The 14377-nt window shown below is 35.0% G+C and overlaps 1 protein-coding gene across 3 annotated transcripts in view; it reads right to left on the reverse strand.

Moving 5' to 3' along the window:
* LOC136975011 (cytochrome b5 reductase 4) overlaps positions 1 to 14377 on the reverse strand; it is a 68781-nt gene that overhangs the window by 21484 nt on the left and 32920 nt on the right. For all 3 annotated transcript variants that reach the window (XM_067269999.1, XM_067270001.1, XM_067270000.1), the window contains exons 3-4: positions 7475 to 7639; positions 5403 to 5503 (exon numbers count right to left, since the gene is read on the reverse strand). In XM_067269999.1, coding sequence (XP_067126100.1) covers positions 5403 to 5503; positions 7475 to 7639 — 266 coding nt within the window. The remainder of the gene's footprint in view (positions 1 to 5402; positions 5504 to 7474; positions 7640 to 14377) is intronic.

A 14377-nucleotide genomic window follows, 5' to 3' on the forward strand; every position in this document is an offset into this window, starting at 1 on the left:
ACTAAATGTAGCATTATTATTTGCATTGTAAAAAAGTTAATACATATTCTAATTTTGCTGGGCTACTCTAATATTCAATTCTTGTCCAGAATTCCATATGATTTTATAATTTATCTCAATATTCAGAGGTCCAATAATTTTTTTAGCTTTCATTTTAGACATAAATATTAGATGAGAATTACATTTTACACCAGAAAAATATATTTAACATGAAAATATATAATGTAAAATCTCCCATTTGACCATCTCAGGGAAAATCAAAATGGACACATATGGGAGGTGTACACCAAATAAAAAATATCATTTATAATTATTATTTCAACATACAGTATTACAGAAATTACAACTTAAAAAAACAAGAAGTATTATATTCAAAATTTAAGATATTTTAAACAACTAAACTAAAGACTACATTTCAATAGTAGTTTGTCAATAATAAAATTAACTGTTTTGTCAAAAATTTTTTGTTATTGATAGCTTGATTTAGCAAATCAAATCAATCAATTTTGATTATCAAAGATGTTCTGTGAGCATGTTTGATTTTCTAAGTAATCTAACCTGATGAATACTTTTAAATAAGATCAATCATTAGTTATTAAATATTTTGTGCTACAGTAGAATTCCTAGTTGTTTAATTTTGTTCTTTTAGTGAAGCAAGTTGCCAACAATCCTAACCCTCTTATTACTGTAGAAAAGTTACAATTTTATTGGTTAATGGTAATTATAATAGCATTCCTGGATTGTCCATTAGACACACTCAGAAGCCCCAAAATTGGAAAAAATAAAGCAATTTTGCCATTGCAACTGTACTGTATATAATAATGTATAAATAAATAATCTATCTACAGGGTTCCTACTCAAATTTTTGTTTTGAATTCCCTGACTTTTCCTGATTTTCCCTGACCAACTTTGTCCAAATTCCCTGACCCTCACATTTCTTACAGTGTGGAATATCAACATAATAAAACAGCATTTTATTTACTGCGAACATCAAGTATAGGCCTATCTATCCCTCTTTTTGCCTAGTTGTATGTTTCAAAGACTGCCACATTAAAAAAATACAGTATGCATACATCCTGTAGAAAAATGTATGATAGAATCCACAACTTTAATGTAATGAAAAAATAAGCAATTTACAAATGAAACATGAGCTTTTTATTTTATCATCATTTATCAATATTATTTGTATGTAAATCTAGTAAATACAAGATAGCATAAAATCAACAAACAGTATTCTTTGATATACAAATAGTACTGTACTGTACTTAAAAAAATTGTCTTTTCAAACAATGAAAAATTCAACTCCAATCCAAATGATCGATCTTGAGAGCTGCACTGTCTTGACTATTTCTCAAGTTTCTATAAAAAAATTTTTACTCATTCCTTTTTTTCATCTAATAATTTAATTTTTTTACGTTTTTCTATTTTAGTGAGACTTGTATTCCTATGACGTCATAGTATTACGAAAATTAGGATTCTTAAAATGTATAGAATTTAAATAAAATAAAATAAATACACTCAAACCTGTTTTTGTGCGGTGGATAGGGCCACATAAAAGAAAACGCATAAAAAAAAAAAAAAAAAAAAAAAATCGCAGGAAACTTCACGAGTGGCTATAAAAAATAGTTTTCGCAACACAAAAAGTATTTTTTTTATGCGTGAATAGGGACCGCATAAAAAAGTCTCACGTGGAAAATAACTCAAAATCGTACGAAATAACTAGGAATTGCTTTTTTAACTCCTTGGGCCTTTTTCTGCAATCCCTAATGGGGGAAAAATCCTCTAAGAAGTTTATTTTTTATATTAATTATTTCCACTTAAATACGAATCTAACATTAAAAAATTTGCCGGGAAATAATTCCCGCGAAATAAACACCCTCCCAAAAAGTGGTTTTACAGAAAAACTATATAAAAAGTTAAAAGTAATGTTAAAAATACTTTTATTTGATAAATATAGCTGCAGGAAGTGTTATTCTTTCATTTAACAAGGCGTGAAATTTCACACCTGCAGTCTACATTTAACACAATATTTCTGATTTTTATGCTATTAAAATACAGGGACCGAAAAAAAGGTAAGAGAAAAAAATTTTACTTAATAAAAAATGAAAAAAACTTGATGTCATAGAAAACATCCAATAGAGTTTTAAAAAATTTTACAGAAGTCAATTATGTTCCAATTTGATTGAAATTTTCATATACCGCACAAAAACAGGTTTGAGTGTACAGAAATAAACATCAAACGAAATTACAATTATATGTTAATAAAATATAGAAGTTCAGCGCATAGAATCGTAACTACAAATCTTTTTCTTTTGCAACATAACTATAAAAATTGTTTTGTTGTTGTTTCGCACAAAAGATAATCAAATTTATTTTAATTTTTTAGTAATTTAATTAATTTTTTTAAAATTTACCAGCTTTTTAAATTTATAATTAATTATAAGCAAGTTAACATTGGTTAAACTATCGGATTACCTAGTTGATTTTCAAAACGATAACTACAGTATATCTATTACAAGTATGATGCCTAAATTTGCCAAAATCAGTGGATATTTGTTACCCAACATCATTTCTGTTAAACTAATTATTAAACTATGTATCGAAGTTGCGGAAATTAACGGGAGAGGGGGAAAAATACGCTTGCAGTACAGTTCTTTTCAAGGAAAGTTGTAACAACAAATGTAAAAAACTACTAGTCGGCGCCAGCATTTTACTGTAAATGTCGGGTAGCTATTTATAATTTTTTATGTTGTATAGTAATGTTTTAAACGTGAAAAACAATTAAATCACGGATTTTTACTGATCTATTTAGCTATTTTGAAGTGAACAATCTAATAAATTACGATTTCAAGTTTTAAAAGTTTGTAAACTAATTTTTAATTAGTTATTTTTTATTCTAATTAACAAATTCATCTTTTTATAATCGCTGAATTATTAAAATTAAAAATTAAACACTATTACATAATAGTAGTTTATCCTGTTATTAATCCACAACTGTAAAATTATATGGCTTCAGAACGGTGAAAAGAGCCATTTCAGATTAAAAACGGATTCTGGTATATTTTCTTATTAAAGATTGCAGCATTACTTCTTGCTGCCTGCAGATGGCTACGCTTATTCAGCCATATTCAGCTAACAAAATCAACAAGGCAGTTAAGGAGACAAATTCCCTGACTTTTTGACAGTTTTCAACAAATTCCCTGACTTTTTGACAATTTTAGACAAATTCCCTGACTTTCCATGACTTTTTCCGAAACTAATGAAAATCCCTGACTTTCCAGGTGCGTAGGAACCCTGTATCTATGATTAAGTATTATGAGTTTATGATGTAAAACTATGTAGAGAGATTCCCAATCTTCTGGGCCTAGAGGCCTTGGAAGATCTTTATTAATCTTCAAAAAATTACTATACTCTACAAATAACTTCAAAACAGTGTTTTACCAGAAAAATATATATATTAAAGGTAAGAAAAATAGTTAAGTACAGAGACGTCCTAGTATTTTACTGTTTTTTTGAATTAATCTTCAGAAATTCTAACAAAAATACATTGGATCAAATGCAGTTGCCAAGAAGATACATACATAACATACATACATGAAAGACATCTGCCATACAAGAAGTGTTTAGCAGGCAGAAAAGACGGTAAGGGAAAGGAGAGGAGATAGACAGTAGAGAAAGGTAGAATCCCTCTGAACGGCATACACAGCTACAGTACCCTCTATGTTTGATGTTGGCATGCAGTTTTTATGATGCAAGGCTGTAGTCCCCTAAAGGGTCTAAAAGAAAACAAGAAAACATAGTGTAGTGAACACCAATAATTGAGTGCTGCCACGAATAGCTAAGTGTAGAAGTTAGTACAAAGTAGCTGTTAGCAGGAAGACTTACATCTAACTTAATACTAATAAAACTGAACATAATTATGAATCTTAATACTACTTAACAGCTAGACAGACAGTGCAAAAAGGAAACGAACACAATGACAAACTAGACAAGATGAACAGACTGACAGAGACAAACAGGCAAGACCCCAAAAAAAATATTTTTTAAAACATTAACTCACTCACTAACTAAACTAACCTACCATAACCTAGGACGAACCTAACCAGATGACTAAAGCTAACAAACCCTAACCTATCATATCCTAACCTAACCGGAATCAAGCTAAGAGTCCCTAATCTAACTTACAACTAGGACTAACCAAATTTAAACTGAAAAAGAAGACAGAAAAAAGAATTAAAATACAAAGTTAAAGGCAGCTATATACTGACAGTTGAAACAAAGCAAGGAAAAGCTAAATGCCATTCACGCCCTTGGAGTGAGTGCTCTCAAGAGCACCACTAAGGGATATAAATGTGAGTAGATGATGGAACATTGTATGTGTGTGAATGAATTGGTGTGGATTGCAAGGCCAGTTGTACCCTTTAATAATAGCAGCTCTAAACTATCCGTAATGTGATTGTAACTATTGCAGTGAGAAACTGAGTGAAGTGGCGTTTGGTCCTCCTGAATACCACAATAACATTGTGGATTGTCCCCAAGGTTAAATCTATGCAAGTATTGCTTAAAGTTTCCATGTCCTGTAAGTAGGTGAGTGAGGGTGTAACTAGGGTAAAAGTGGCAAAGAATTGCAGTAGTGTCAATCTTGGGGATGATATGCCAAGAAGATAAGCAAACAGATGAATTCCCTATCCATCTCAAGGAACATCAAACATTTATCAAAAAAATTTAAACAATATGGCTTTGACTTTCTACACAACCAACCCCGGCATCCAAGTGGACTTCCATGAGACACACATCCTACATTATGAATCTAAACTACATGTGCTAAACATCTGAAACAAGTGGTAATTTACAAGGTCACCCATCATAGCACAGCCATAAACTATTGCAACATTGACTCCTTCCCCACTGTGTGGAAGTCTTTTTACAAAATATAAAGTCCTCTCTTCTCCTCTTACATCATACACCCCTTCTCCATACACACGTTTGGCAATCCCATATCTTCTCAGCAGTTTGTTGCCTGACAATGCCCATTTAACACGGGTGAAAATGTTTGCACTTTGTGTATAACTTTCTTGCTGATTTGTTAGGTTTTAGTAGTGTGTATTTTTTTCTAATATTAACCAGTTGTAAAGTAGCAGTTGTTAATTTATAATAGTAAAAATATATAAGAACATTAAACAAAATTTTTAATAATATACACAAAGAATTTAATATAAAATATATAAACATTTCACACAAATTATTACATTGTAATAAGATGAAACAAGAGTTGTTTATATGTTTTTGTTTGAATGAGAACTATATTATCTTATGTAATAGTTCTTATTCAATATTATATTGAATTAAAGCAAGAATATATTCTAAGCAAAACTTAATACATTGGAATTGAAAATTTTTACCTCATTAAACAGATCAGTTGCATCTTTACCAACTCCTTTCATTAATTCTTCCACTCCACCTGGATGGTATTCCATATATGGTGTAATATTATATACCTTACCTAAAATAATTAATTATTTATCTTTTTCTATCAATAATTCAGACAATTAAAAAATATTTTAAATTTAATAACAATTATAATTTATTTTATTTATAATTATATTATTATATCATTAATATTATTTGTAATATTAAAGTTATATTGTGCAGTTTATTTTATTAATCTATCATTTATAAATAATTAATTATTGAGTCATTATTAAAGAGAAATGTAGTTTATTCATTTATTGAACAACCTAATGCAACCAATCTTTAATATAGAAAAATTATACCATATAAAATGAAGATCTTATAAAATTGAGATTTTCTAACTTGCACTAATTAAACTAGATGTGTTACACTTTATAGTTTGTATCATTAATTTATATAAATAACAGTAATTTTCATTAAATTATTTTAACTCCAAATGTACCAGAAAAGTTTTATTGCTATATGAGTTTTTTTTCAATTACATATTAGACTAAATATTTTTAAACCATTATTAATGTCATGTTTGTTGAAGGATTTTGTTATGAAGAATGTTCTTCAGATTATCTATTGCACTCATTCTAAGTTTAAAATTTGTAGCTTTTATAAATTAATATTTATATTCATTTTATAATATTTCTTTATATTCAATGTTATGTATTTCAGATAACATACTTTGATTTAGGTTTCTTCAAATAGGAAACATAACTATAAAATAACAAGATTTAATTTCTTCAGATTGATAGAAAATATCAAATGTGACATTTTCACTTTACATCAAAGCTCTCTCAGTCATAAATTTTGTATGTTATTTCAGGTGCTGAAAACAGATATTTATATTTAATACCATATAAATAAGAAATAATATTAAAAGTATATTATGATCACACAAAAAATATTTCTCCCTCCATAAAAATTGATCATTCTACCAACAGAATAATAATCTTCAGTTTTTGAATTCATTTGTAATGTATTTCAATGTTTTTTTGGAATAGGTATCAATATAATTATACATCATCTACTTCTTCAAAAAACTGGTTGTATAGAATTAAAACAAAACACAAATATACCCCAAACCAGTAAAGGAATAAAAATATTTACTGATACAAATGTTTTAGCCCGTTTCTGATTAGAAAATGAGGGCATAGGGTTTCCATTATACATATTATTATTGTATTCCAGCTCTACAGACATTTTAAGTTTAAGTTGTAAATCTTAATTTTCTATATTTAGATTGGTAACACCACACAAATGTACAAGTATGCAATTCGTACTGCTTCAAATCTTTATATTTAAATGTGTTCAATTGCTTAATCTGTTCTGTTTGATATTTATTATGCATACCTGGTGACAGTCATTAGAAATGGACAAAAACATTTGCATCAGTAAATATTTTTATTCCTTTTACTGAGTTTGGTTATATTTGTGTGTGTTTTCATAATTATACAATCTAATTTTTGAATTGTAGTATTAGTGAAATGGCAAATTTAAAGAAACAATTAATTAAACTATTTTACTGTGTTCATATTTATCAATATAAATTTAAATTCTCTTTAATATTTAACTTTAAAAATTTCCCATATATATTAAACTGTTTTTTTTCTTTTTTTTTCATATATTTTATCTAATAGTTAAAGAATTTAAAATTTAACAATACTAATGGACAGTTACTATTTAGATAACTAATAAGCATATTTCAAATGTTAAATTGCAAAATTCTAAATAAATACAGTAAAATTAAATGTTTGAATGTAGAAAAAATTTTATATTTGTTTATTATAACTGGACACATTATCTGTTAATATTTAGTATAATGTTAATTATGAAATAAGACTAGAATATAGAATTTAAATCATAATGTTATCATCATATTGAAATCACATTGAAAATCTTAAAAAGTGGTTATATCATCTGCTAATTTCAAACAACGTTCCAGTACTAATCATAGAAAAAAAACTGTCAAAAATGACAATAAATGAAATATTTAAAAACTATTAAAACTTACCTTTCAAACTTATCCAAGCATCGTCTTTTTTATTGTGCTTAGCCAATTCTTCTGGGGTTACATTAAGAAATTTACCACCGACTCCTGTTAAATCCTTATTTGATGATGTTAAACGAATCCAGTCTAATAAAGACCGTCCCGGTTTTAATGCTACCTTATTTCTACCTATAAAAATTAAACAGTTATTAACGATTTCAATCAATTAGATCATAATTCTCAAAATACAAAATTCTAATATGCAAATGCTATTATTAATTTTAAAATCATTAAACAGAAGAGGATGATTTATTTTCACATTTCATTTAGATTAATTTATCAAAAAAATTTATAATTTTCTTATGTGTAGATAAGAAAAATTATTAAAACCCAATTACAACTATTACTATTTGTTTGATAATCAGTGTTCACACACATTTCAATATCTAGTTGCTTTACAAATAATAAAATTTAAAGTAAAGTTATAAATAATAAATAAAAATATTTATTAAAATTAGATAAAAGTAGTCCTTTCTAACTTATTTCTAATATGGTAGACTTACTTTATACAAAACCTCAGTTTAGTGATTCAGCATACTACAAAGACCAATAGAAAAGGTACTGATGAAACTTCCATAAACATACCAGGTGTATAAGCTTAAATCCGCTGTTTGCTAATAGATGGCGTTAGTAAGCGTATTAAGCTACCGTGGAGACGCCATATTTTTTTTTCGATGACTTTGACATTTGTCAACATTAATCCGTGCACATCATCAGCGATTTCATACGACATCATACATTTTTCCTTTGTTAATCATGCCTAGTTTTGTGCCAGAAAAACAGCATATGCGGGAAGCTCTGCTTTTCTGCTTCAATTTGAAGAAATCGGCTGCCGAAGCTCATCGAATGCTTGTGGAGGCCTATGGCGACAGTGCTTTATCGGAAACCACGTGCAGAGATTGGTTTCGTCAGTTCAAAGACGGCAATTTTGACCTGAGCGACAAGAAGCGTGAAAATCGGCCCAGGAAGGTTGAAGACCATCAATTGCAGGCTCTTTTGGACGAGGACGATACCCAATCACAAAAAATGCTTGCCGAGCAACTGGGTGTTACTCAACCAGCTATTTCCATGCGTCTACGTGCCATGGGAAAGATTCAAAAGATCGGAAAATGGGTGCCGCACGAATTGAACGATAGGCAGATGGAGCGACGCCAAAACACATGCGAAATCTTACTCGCCAGACAAAAAAGAAAGTCGTTTCTTCATCGGATTCTAACTGGCGACGAAAAATGGATATATTTTGAGAATCCTAAACGCAAGAAATCGTGGGTTGATCCAGGAAAACCATCAACATCTTCCCCAAGACCAAATCGCTTTGGACGGAAGACGATGCTGTGCGTTTGGTGGGATCAGCAGGGTATCGTCTACTATGAGCTGTTGAAACCTGGTGAAACTGTCAATGCCCACCGCTACTACCAACAACTGATCAAATTGCATCATGCTCTGCGTGAAAAAAGGCCAGATTATCAGCAAAGACACAACAAGCTGATTTTCCTCCACGACAATGCACCATCGCACTCGTCAACATTGGTCCAAAACTACTTGAAGACACTCGACTGGGAGGTGCTACCCCATCCCGCTTATTCACCAGACCTGGCCCCTTCTGACTATCACTTATTTTCGTCGATGGGCCACGCGCTCGCTGAGCGCCACTTCGATTCTTACGAAAATGTCCAGAAATGGCTTGATGAGTGGTTTGCCTCGAAAGAAAAAGAATTTTTTTGGCATGGTATCCACACATTGCCCGAGAGATGGAAAAAATGTGTCGCTAGTCAGGGAAAGTACTTTGAATAAATTTGTTTTTGCTTGCTATGAAAAAAACGTGTTTTTTTCTGACTAAAAAACAGTGGATTTAAGCTTATACACCTGGTAATACTATTTTATCATTAATATAACCATCTTGTAAATGGCTGGAATCTTGTTAGAGAAATCTTTTGAACATTAAATGTGAAAGTAAGAACAAACCATTCTCTTAGGTGAAATATACCTTATATATATGATTTTATGAATGAATTAAATGTAAAAATTTCAATATGTAAATATGAATATCCATTAACATTTCTCCAAGACACAATGACAATTTTAATAATAATAAAGCACATGTTTATTCTCAAAATTCACTATCTATTGTGGGAAACGCCGGGAGGTAGGACGGAAGTCGGACCTCCTTGTTCTCGGCGAATAGGTCGGCAAGACCCACCCCACTGTCAAGGATGGCTAATTTTGCGCGATATCCCGACTTGTCGGGATCGGTCAGTTACTTGTCAGGTCGAGTGGAGGAGTGAGTGTGGGGTCGTCGATAAAGAAAGGCAATATCCGTATAACAGGACAACACAGTTTATTGGAACATAGGAACTACTACAGAAACGCTACGCATCCCGTCCCTAATCGCGGGAGAGAGAGAGCTCACAATTGTTAGGGGATTCATACCTCTCGGTGCTCGATTTAGGTCGAGGATGTTCGTCGGACTCGGGCGTTTTCCTGGCGAGCGACAGGTGGGCGGCAGGATAGGCTTGGCGGCTGAGGCTTCGGCGTCTCGACTTGGCTTTCGAGTCGGATACGATGTCGCCGGGCAGGTCGTCTACTTCGGACGTCAGCTCTCGCTTCTCGGGACGGATCCTACGGGTCGGGTGGCTTGTGCGGACCTTCAGCGACCGACCCCGTTCTTAGCTATCTCCCCCCTATTTATACTCCCGGTCTCGTCCGCTGCGATGACGGTAGATGATGAGTCGATCTCCCTGACTCAGAGGTTAGATCCGGGGAGGAGGGAAGTGAGTTTGCCGGCGGAAGACTGCACATCCTTTGAATCTTGATCGCTATCTCCCGAGGGGTTTGAACAATAAAATTTAAAACGGACTGGCCGGTTTTTGCCGGTCGTCACATTGCATCGGACTTTCTAAATCAAACTTGGTCCTAAATGGGACTAGTTTGATTTTAATTTTATATCGGGGTGTACAGGGAATGTTACTCTCTCTCATTTGTCAATACATACTACTATAAATAAGTATAGCTAGGTTATTTGAGACGCGTTACAATTGTATAGATTAACTGATAGATTATAGATTGTATTGAACATCGTAATAAGATTGCAGCGTACTAAGATTGTATCGATTAACGCGTTACACTTGTATCTATTAAGAACCAATATTAGAACCAATATTAAAACAATACGATAAATTCGATGGCTAGGTGGACTGGTTACAGTACGTTCGATCTGATTTGTTGATCGGTTGTCAATCAGTTGATTGATCGGTCGGGTTGGGTGTGAGAGTGGAAGTTCGTAATTTGAGGAAACACGTGGTTGTTAGATTTCCTTTGTTCTTGGTAAGAAGTTGATATGTTGGACGAGGTTACTCGGTTGGATTTTTGATGGTCACAGATTACTTCGGTGCTCGACGAATGGGTTTCATGGAAGTTCGTAATGTCTGGCGATGCGAAGTAGGATGCAGGTATTATTCTTGTTGAGTGTTGAATCTACGATCGAGCTGTGGGAGGCTATATTCGTCCGGCGGAATTGGAAAAAGTTACTGTCTTGATATTCAAAACGTATTAACATAGAAAGTACTTGGATTAAAGTTCATTGGCATAGAGGATAGAGGTATGTAAACACATACGTAAATCGGGATATTACTCTCTCTCGGAGAATTATAGCTAAGTATTTAGATAACAAAATATAAACATTTCTCTCTAAACGCTAATATTCAAAACTTCTAAAGGTAAAAATTTATAATCGAATGCAATTTCCGATACTCCTAGGAATATACGAAACTTTAATATTGTGAATTAGAAAGATATAAACTATGAATACGAGAAGCGCTAAAAATATACATATATGGATAATTGTTTGGGTTAGTGGGGTTATGAAGGAACCCTCAATGAGATTAACAATTATCGCAAAAATTTGCTTTGGCTTTGACCTTGGGTTCCTTGCTACTAAATAGTGAATATTCACAGTTTGTCTGCGGCTCTCGTTGTATGGGGCAGTCTAATGAGCACAAAGGGAAGTAAGCGGTCTTACACGTAGTTAAGTCGTGACGTTGCCCTAGCATATAGGACTGGCTGTCCCTGGATAGCGCGATACCTGGATGTTTAGTCTCGACTTGCAAAGATGCTTAAATTGACAGTTAGGGCTGCCGCGATTGACTACCCTGGATAATATTTAACTAGCGAAATCGGATGTATAGGTTCGAACATCGCGTAACCTTCCGGGAGTTGGTGAATATATTTTATGGTTAAGGCCCCGTTTAGAAGAGATTGTAATAACTGTATCGTAATAAATGAATTAATCCCTCTTTGTTTTATGACTTCTATCTCTGAATTTAAGGCTGATTGACTTGACAAGATGTCGGGGGAATAGAATATGGTCACTTTGATAGGGCACTTCTCCCGAGTCAAATTCTTTCTTCCCCAAAATATGGGTATTAGCATTAACGTCCGTTCTCCAATAGATAGGTTATGATGATATATATTATAGAAGAGTTGCTTACTAGAATTCGATCGACCTTTTTCTACGCTCAGCATGCGATTATAGTGTTATCGATAATTTCAATAGGCAATTTAAAGTCTATTTATGCGGCTACGTCTACGCATAATCCACGGTGGGTCTTCCACCGGGCCGCGACTTCGAAGTGCATATGGGGGCATGATTTCTTGTTCCCCGTCGTTTCCGCTTCACACATTTCGCTTTCTAGCTCGGATTCCTCTAACTCGCTTTCGCTTTCTGGTTCCGACGGTTCTTTCGGTAGTGGAGGGAGTACGGAGGCCAGAATAGTTTCATCCCAAGGGTCGGGTAGTTCGCTAGGTGGTGGCGTGTTCCTTAATGTGTCTTCTCCTTGTGATACCTCCGATTGATCGACGGTCATGTCAGCGTCATTCCGCTGTATTTTCGGTCGCTTAATCTTCCTATGGGCCGTCTTTCTTCGGCGTTTCTTTTTCCGATGTGTCATAGCGTCCCTGGGGAAAGGCGCTCGGAGCGTTCGTATTTGACCTGGTTTGGGAGGACGTTTCTCTTGACTCTTGGATCCTTTTATCTTCCGTTTTACGGGTTTGGAAGGTGAACAAAAGTGAACGACCTTTCCATCCGGTAGAATCACCTGGCTATTATGGAAATCGAGATTCAATCGCAACGTTTCGAGAATGTCTCGCCCTATTATGCCGTCACACGGAGAGGTGATCTCTGCTCGAACGATTCTGCAAAACTGAGGGAACTTGTGTCCCCTTAATTTAAAGATGGGAACCGCTGTGCCTATGGTCGGAATAGAATTTCCCTGTGAACCTACCATCTTCCTTTTGATACCAAATTTAACGGGCGCTTTACCCTTCAAGTTGTTTGCTAGATTAGTTGATATAAGCGTGCCTTCAGCTCCGAGATCAACTTGCATCTTCACCGGAATATTATTAATGTAAACTAAAATGATAGGTTTAGGTCTGGAAGAAGTTCTCGTTAATCCGATCCTGCCTTTCCATTTCGTGTCGCTCTCTTCTCCTGTCGAATCGGTATAAGGGGGAGGAAAAGTTCTGTAGGAATCAGTATATCGTCGTTTCCTCTCAACTATAGGATTTCTTTTAGGTCTAATTCGACGTCGTTGACCTTTGACACTTCGCACTTGGCCTCTCCAGCGATCTCGATCCTCTGCTGGAGACTGGGATCTGAATCGAACTCTATTTCTATCATTTCCTATGTCGTTATTGTTATCATATCGGTTCTGGTGTTGATTCTGGTCGCTCGGCCGGTCGGGTCTGCGGTTGGGATTGCCATAGGTGGGATTCGCAAAACTTTCTCGATCGTCTCGTCTCCCGTATGGGGTTCTATAATCGCGTGGAATTATGCCTCGAGTGAGCCCGTCCACTCTACCTTTAAGTTCTTCCAGCGTCTTTGTTAATTGCGTTAAATCGTCTAACGGAGGATGTTCGGTTGATCGCAGGTTAATTGTCCGCAAGTTTCCGCGTGAACGCGCGGTGAGTTCCTCAATTGTTTCCTCGTTAATTGCGGCATCTAAGGCCTCGTCAAAGGTTTTTGGGGCGTGACTCATTACCCTTTGTTGGATCCGCGGCGTGATTCCGTTCAAGAATTGGACCTTTAGGCGTTCGTCCAACTCTTTTCTTTGCACACGCTGTATGATAGCGGTTTCCGCCGCATCCGCACCGGGTTCCGGGGTGATTTCTATCTCCGTCGCTAGCGCTTGCAACCGTGCGGCATACGCTTGGACATCTTCATCCCGTCTTTGCACGCAGGAATAAAACCGATTTAATCGAAAAGTGAGAGGCACTCTATCGAAACGCTGGAGCATAAGTCGCTTAAATTCGTCGAAATCGTCGACTTCCTTAATTCGCCGATCCTTTCGTACGAATTCCCGGGCTATTCCCGCTAGTTTTAACTTCGCTACTGCCAGCATTTGCGCTTTCGACCATGCAGCAACCTTCATGATATCCGCTAACGAATCAAAAAAATCCGTTACACGGGGGCCTTGCGGGTCTCCTGAGAATACAGGCAGCAACGGGATTATCCCGCCTAGACCGCCTAACGTAAAAGGGTTCGGTCCTGGATTTGGGAGCGGTGGCGGATTCGCTGGGTTAGCAGGCTCTGCCGCGGGTTGGGGATTGGGTTCCATTATCGCTATTTATCCTTAAGTCCCGAATTCGAATATGGCCTTTTTTCTTCTTTATCGCACCCCACTCCTGACAACCAATTTGTGGGAAACGCCGGGAGGTAGGACGGAAGTCGGACCTCCTTGCTCTCGGCGAATAGGTCGGCAAGACCCACCCCACTGTCAAGGATGGCTAATTTTGCGCGATATCCCGACTTGTCGGGATCGGTCAGTTACTTGTCAGGTCGAGTGGAGGAGTGAGTGTGGGGTCGTCGATAAA

The sequence above is a fragment of the Centruroides vittatus genome, unplaced genomic scaffold (genome assembly GCF_030686945.1).
Source record: "Centruroides vittatus isolate TY-2023 unplaced genomic scaffold, ASM3068694v2 contig_361, whole genome shotgun sequence".
Taxonomy (NCBI): domain Eukaryota; kingdom Metazoa; phylum Arthropoda; class Arachnida; order Scorpiones; family Buthidae; genus Centruroides; species Centruroides vittatus.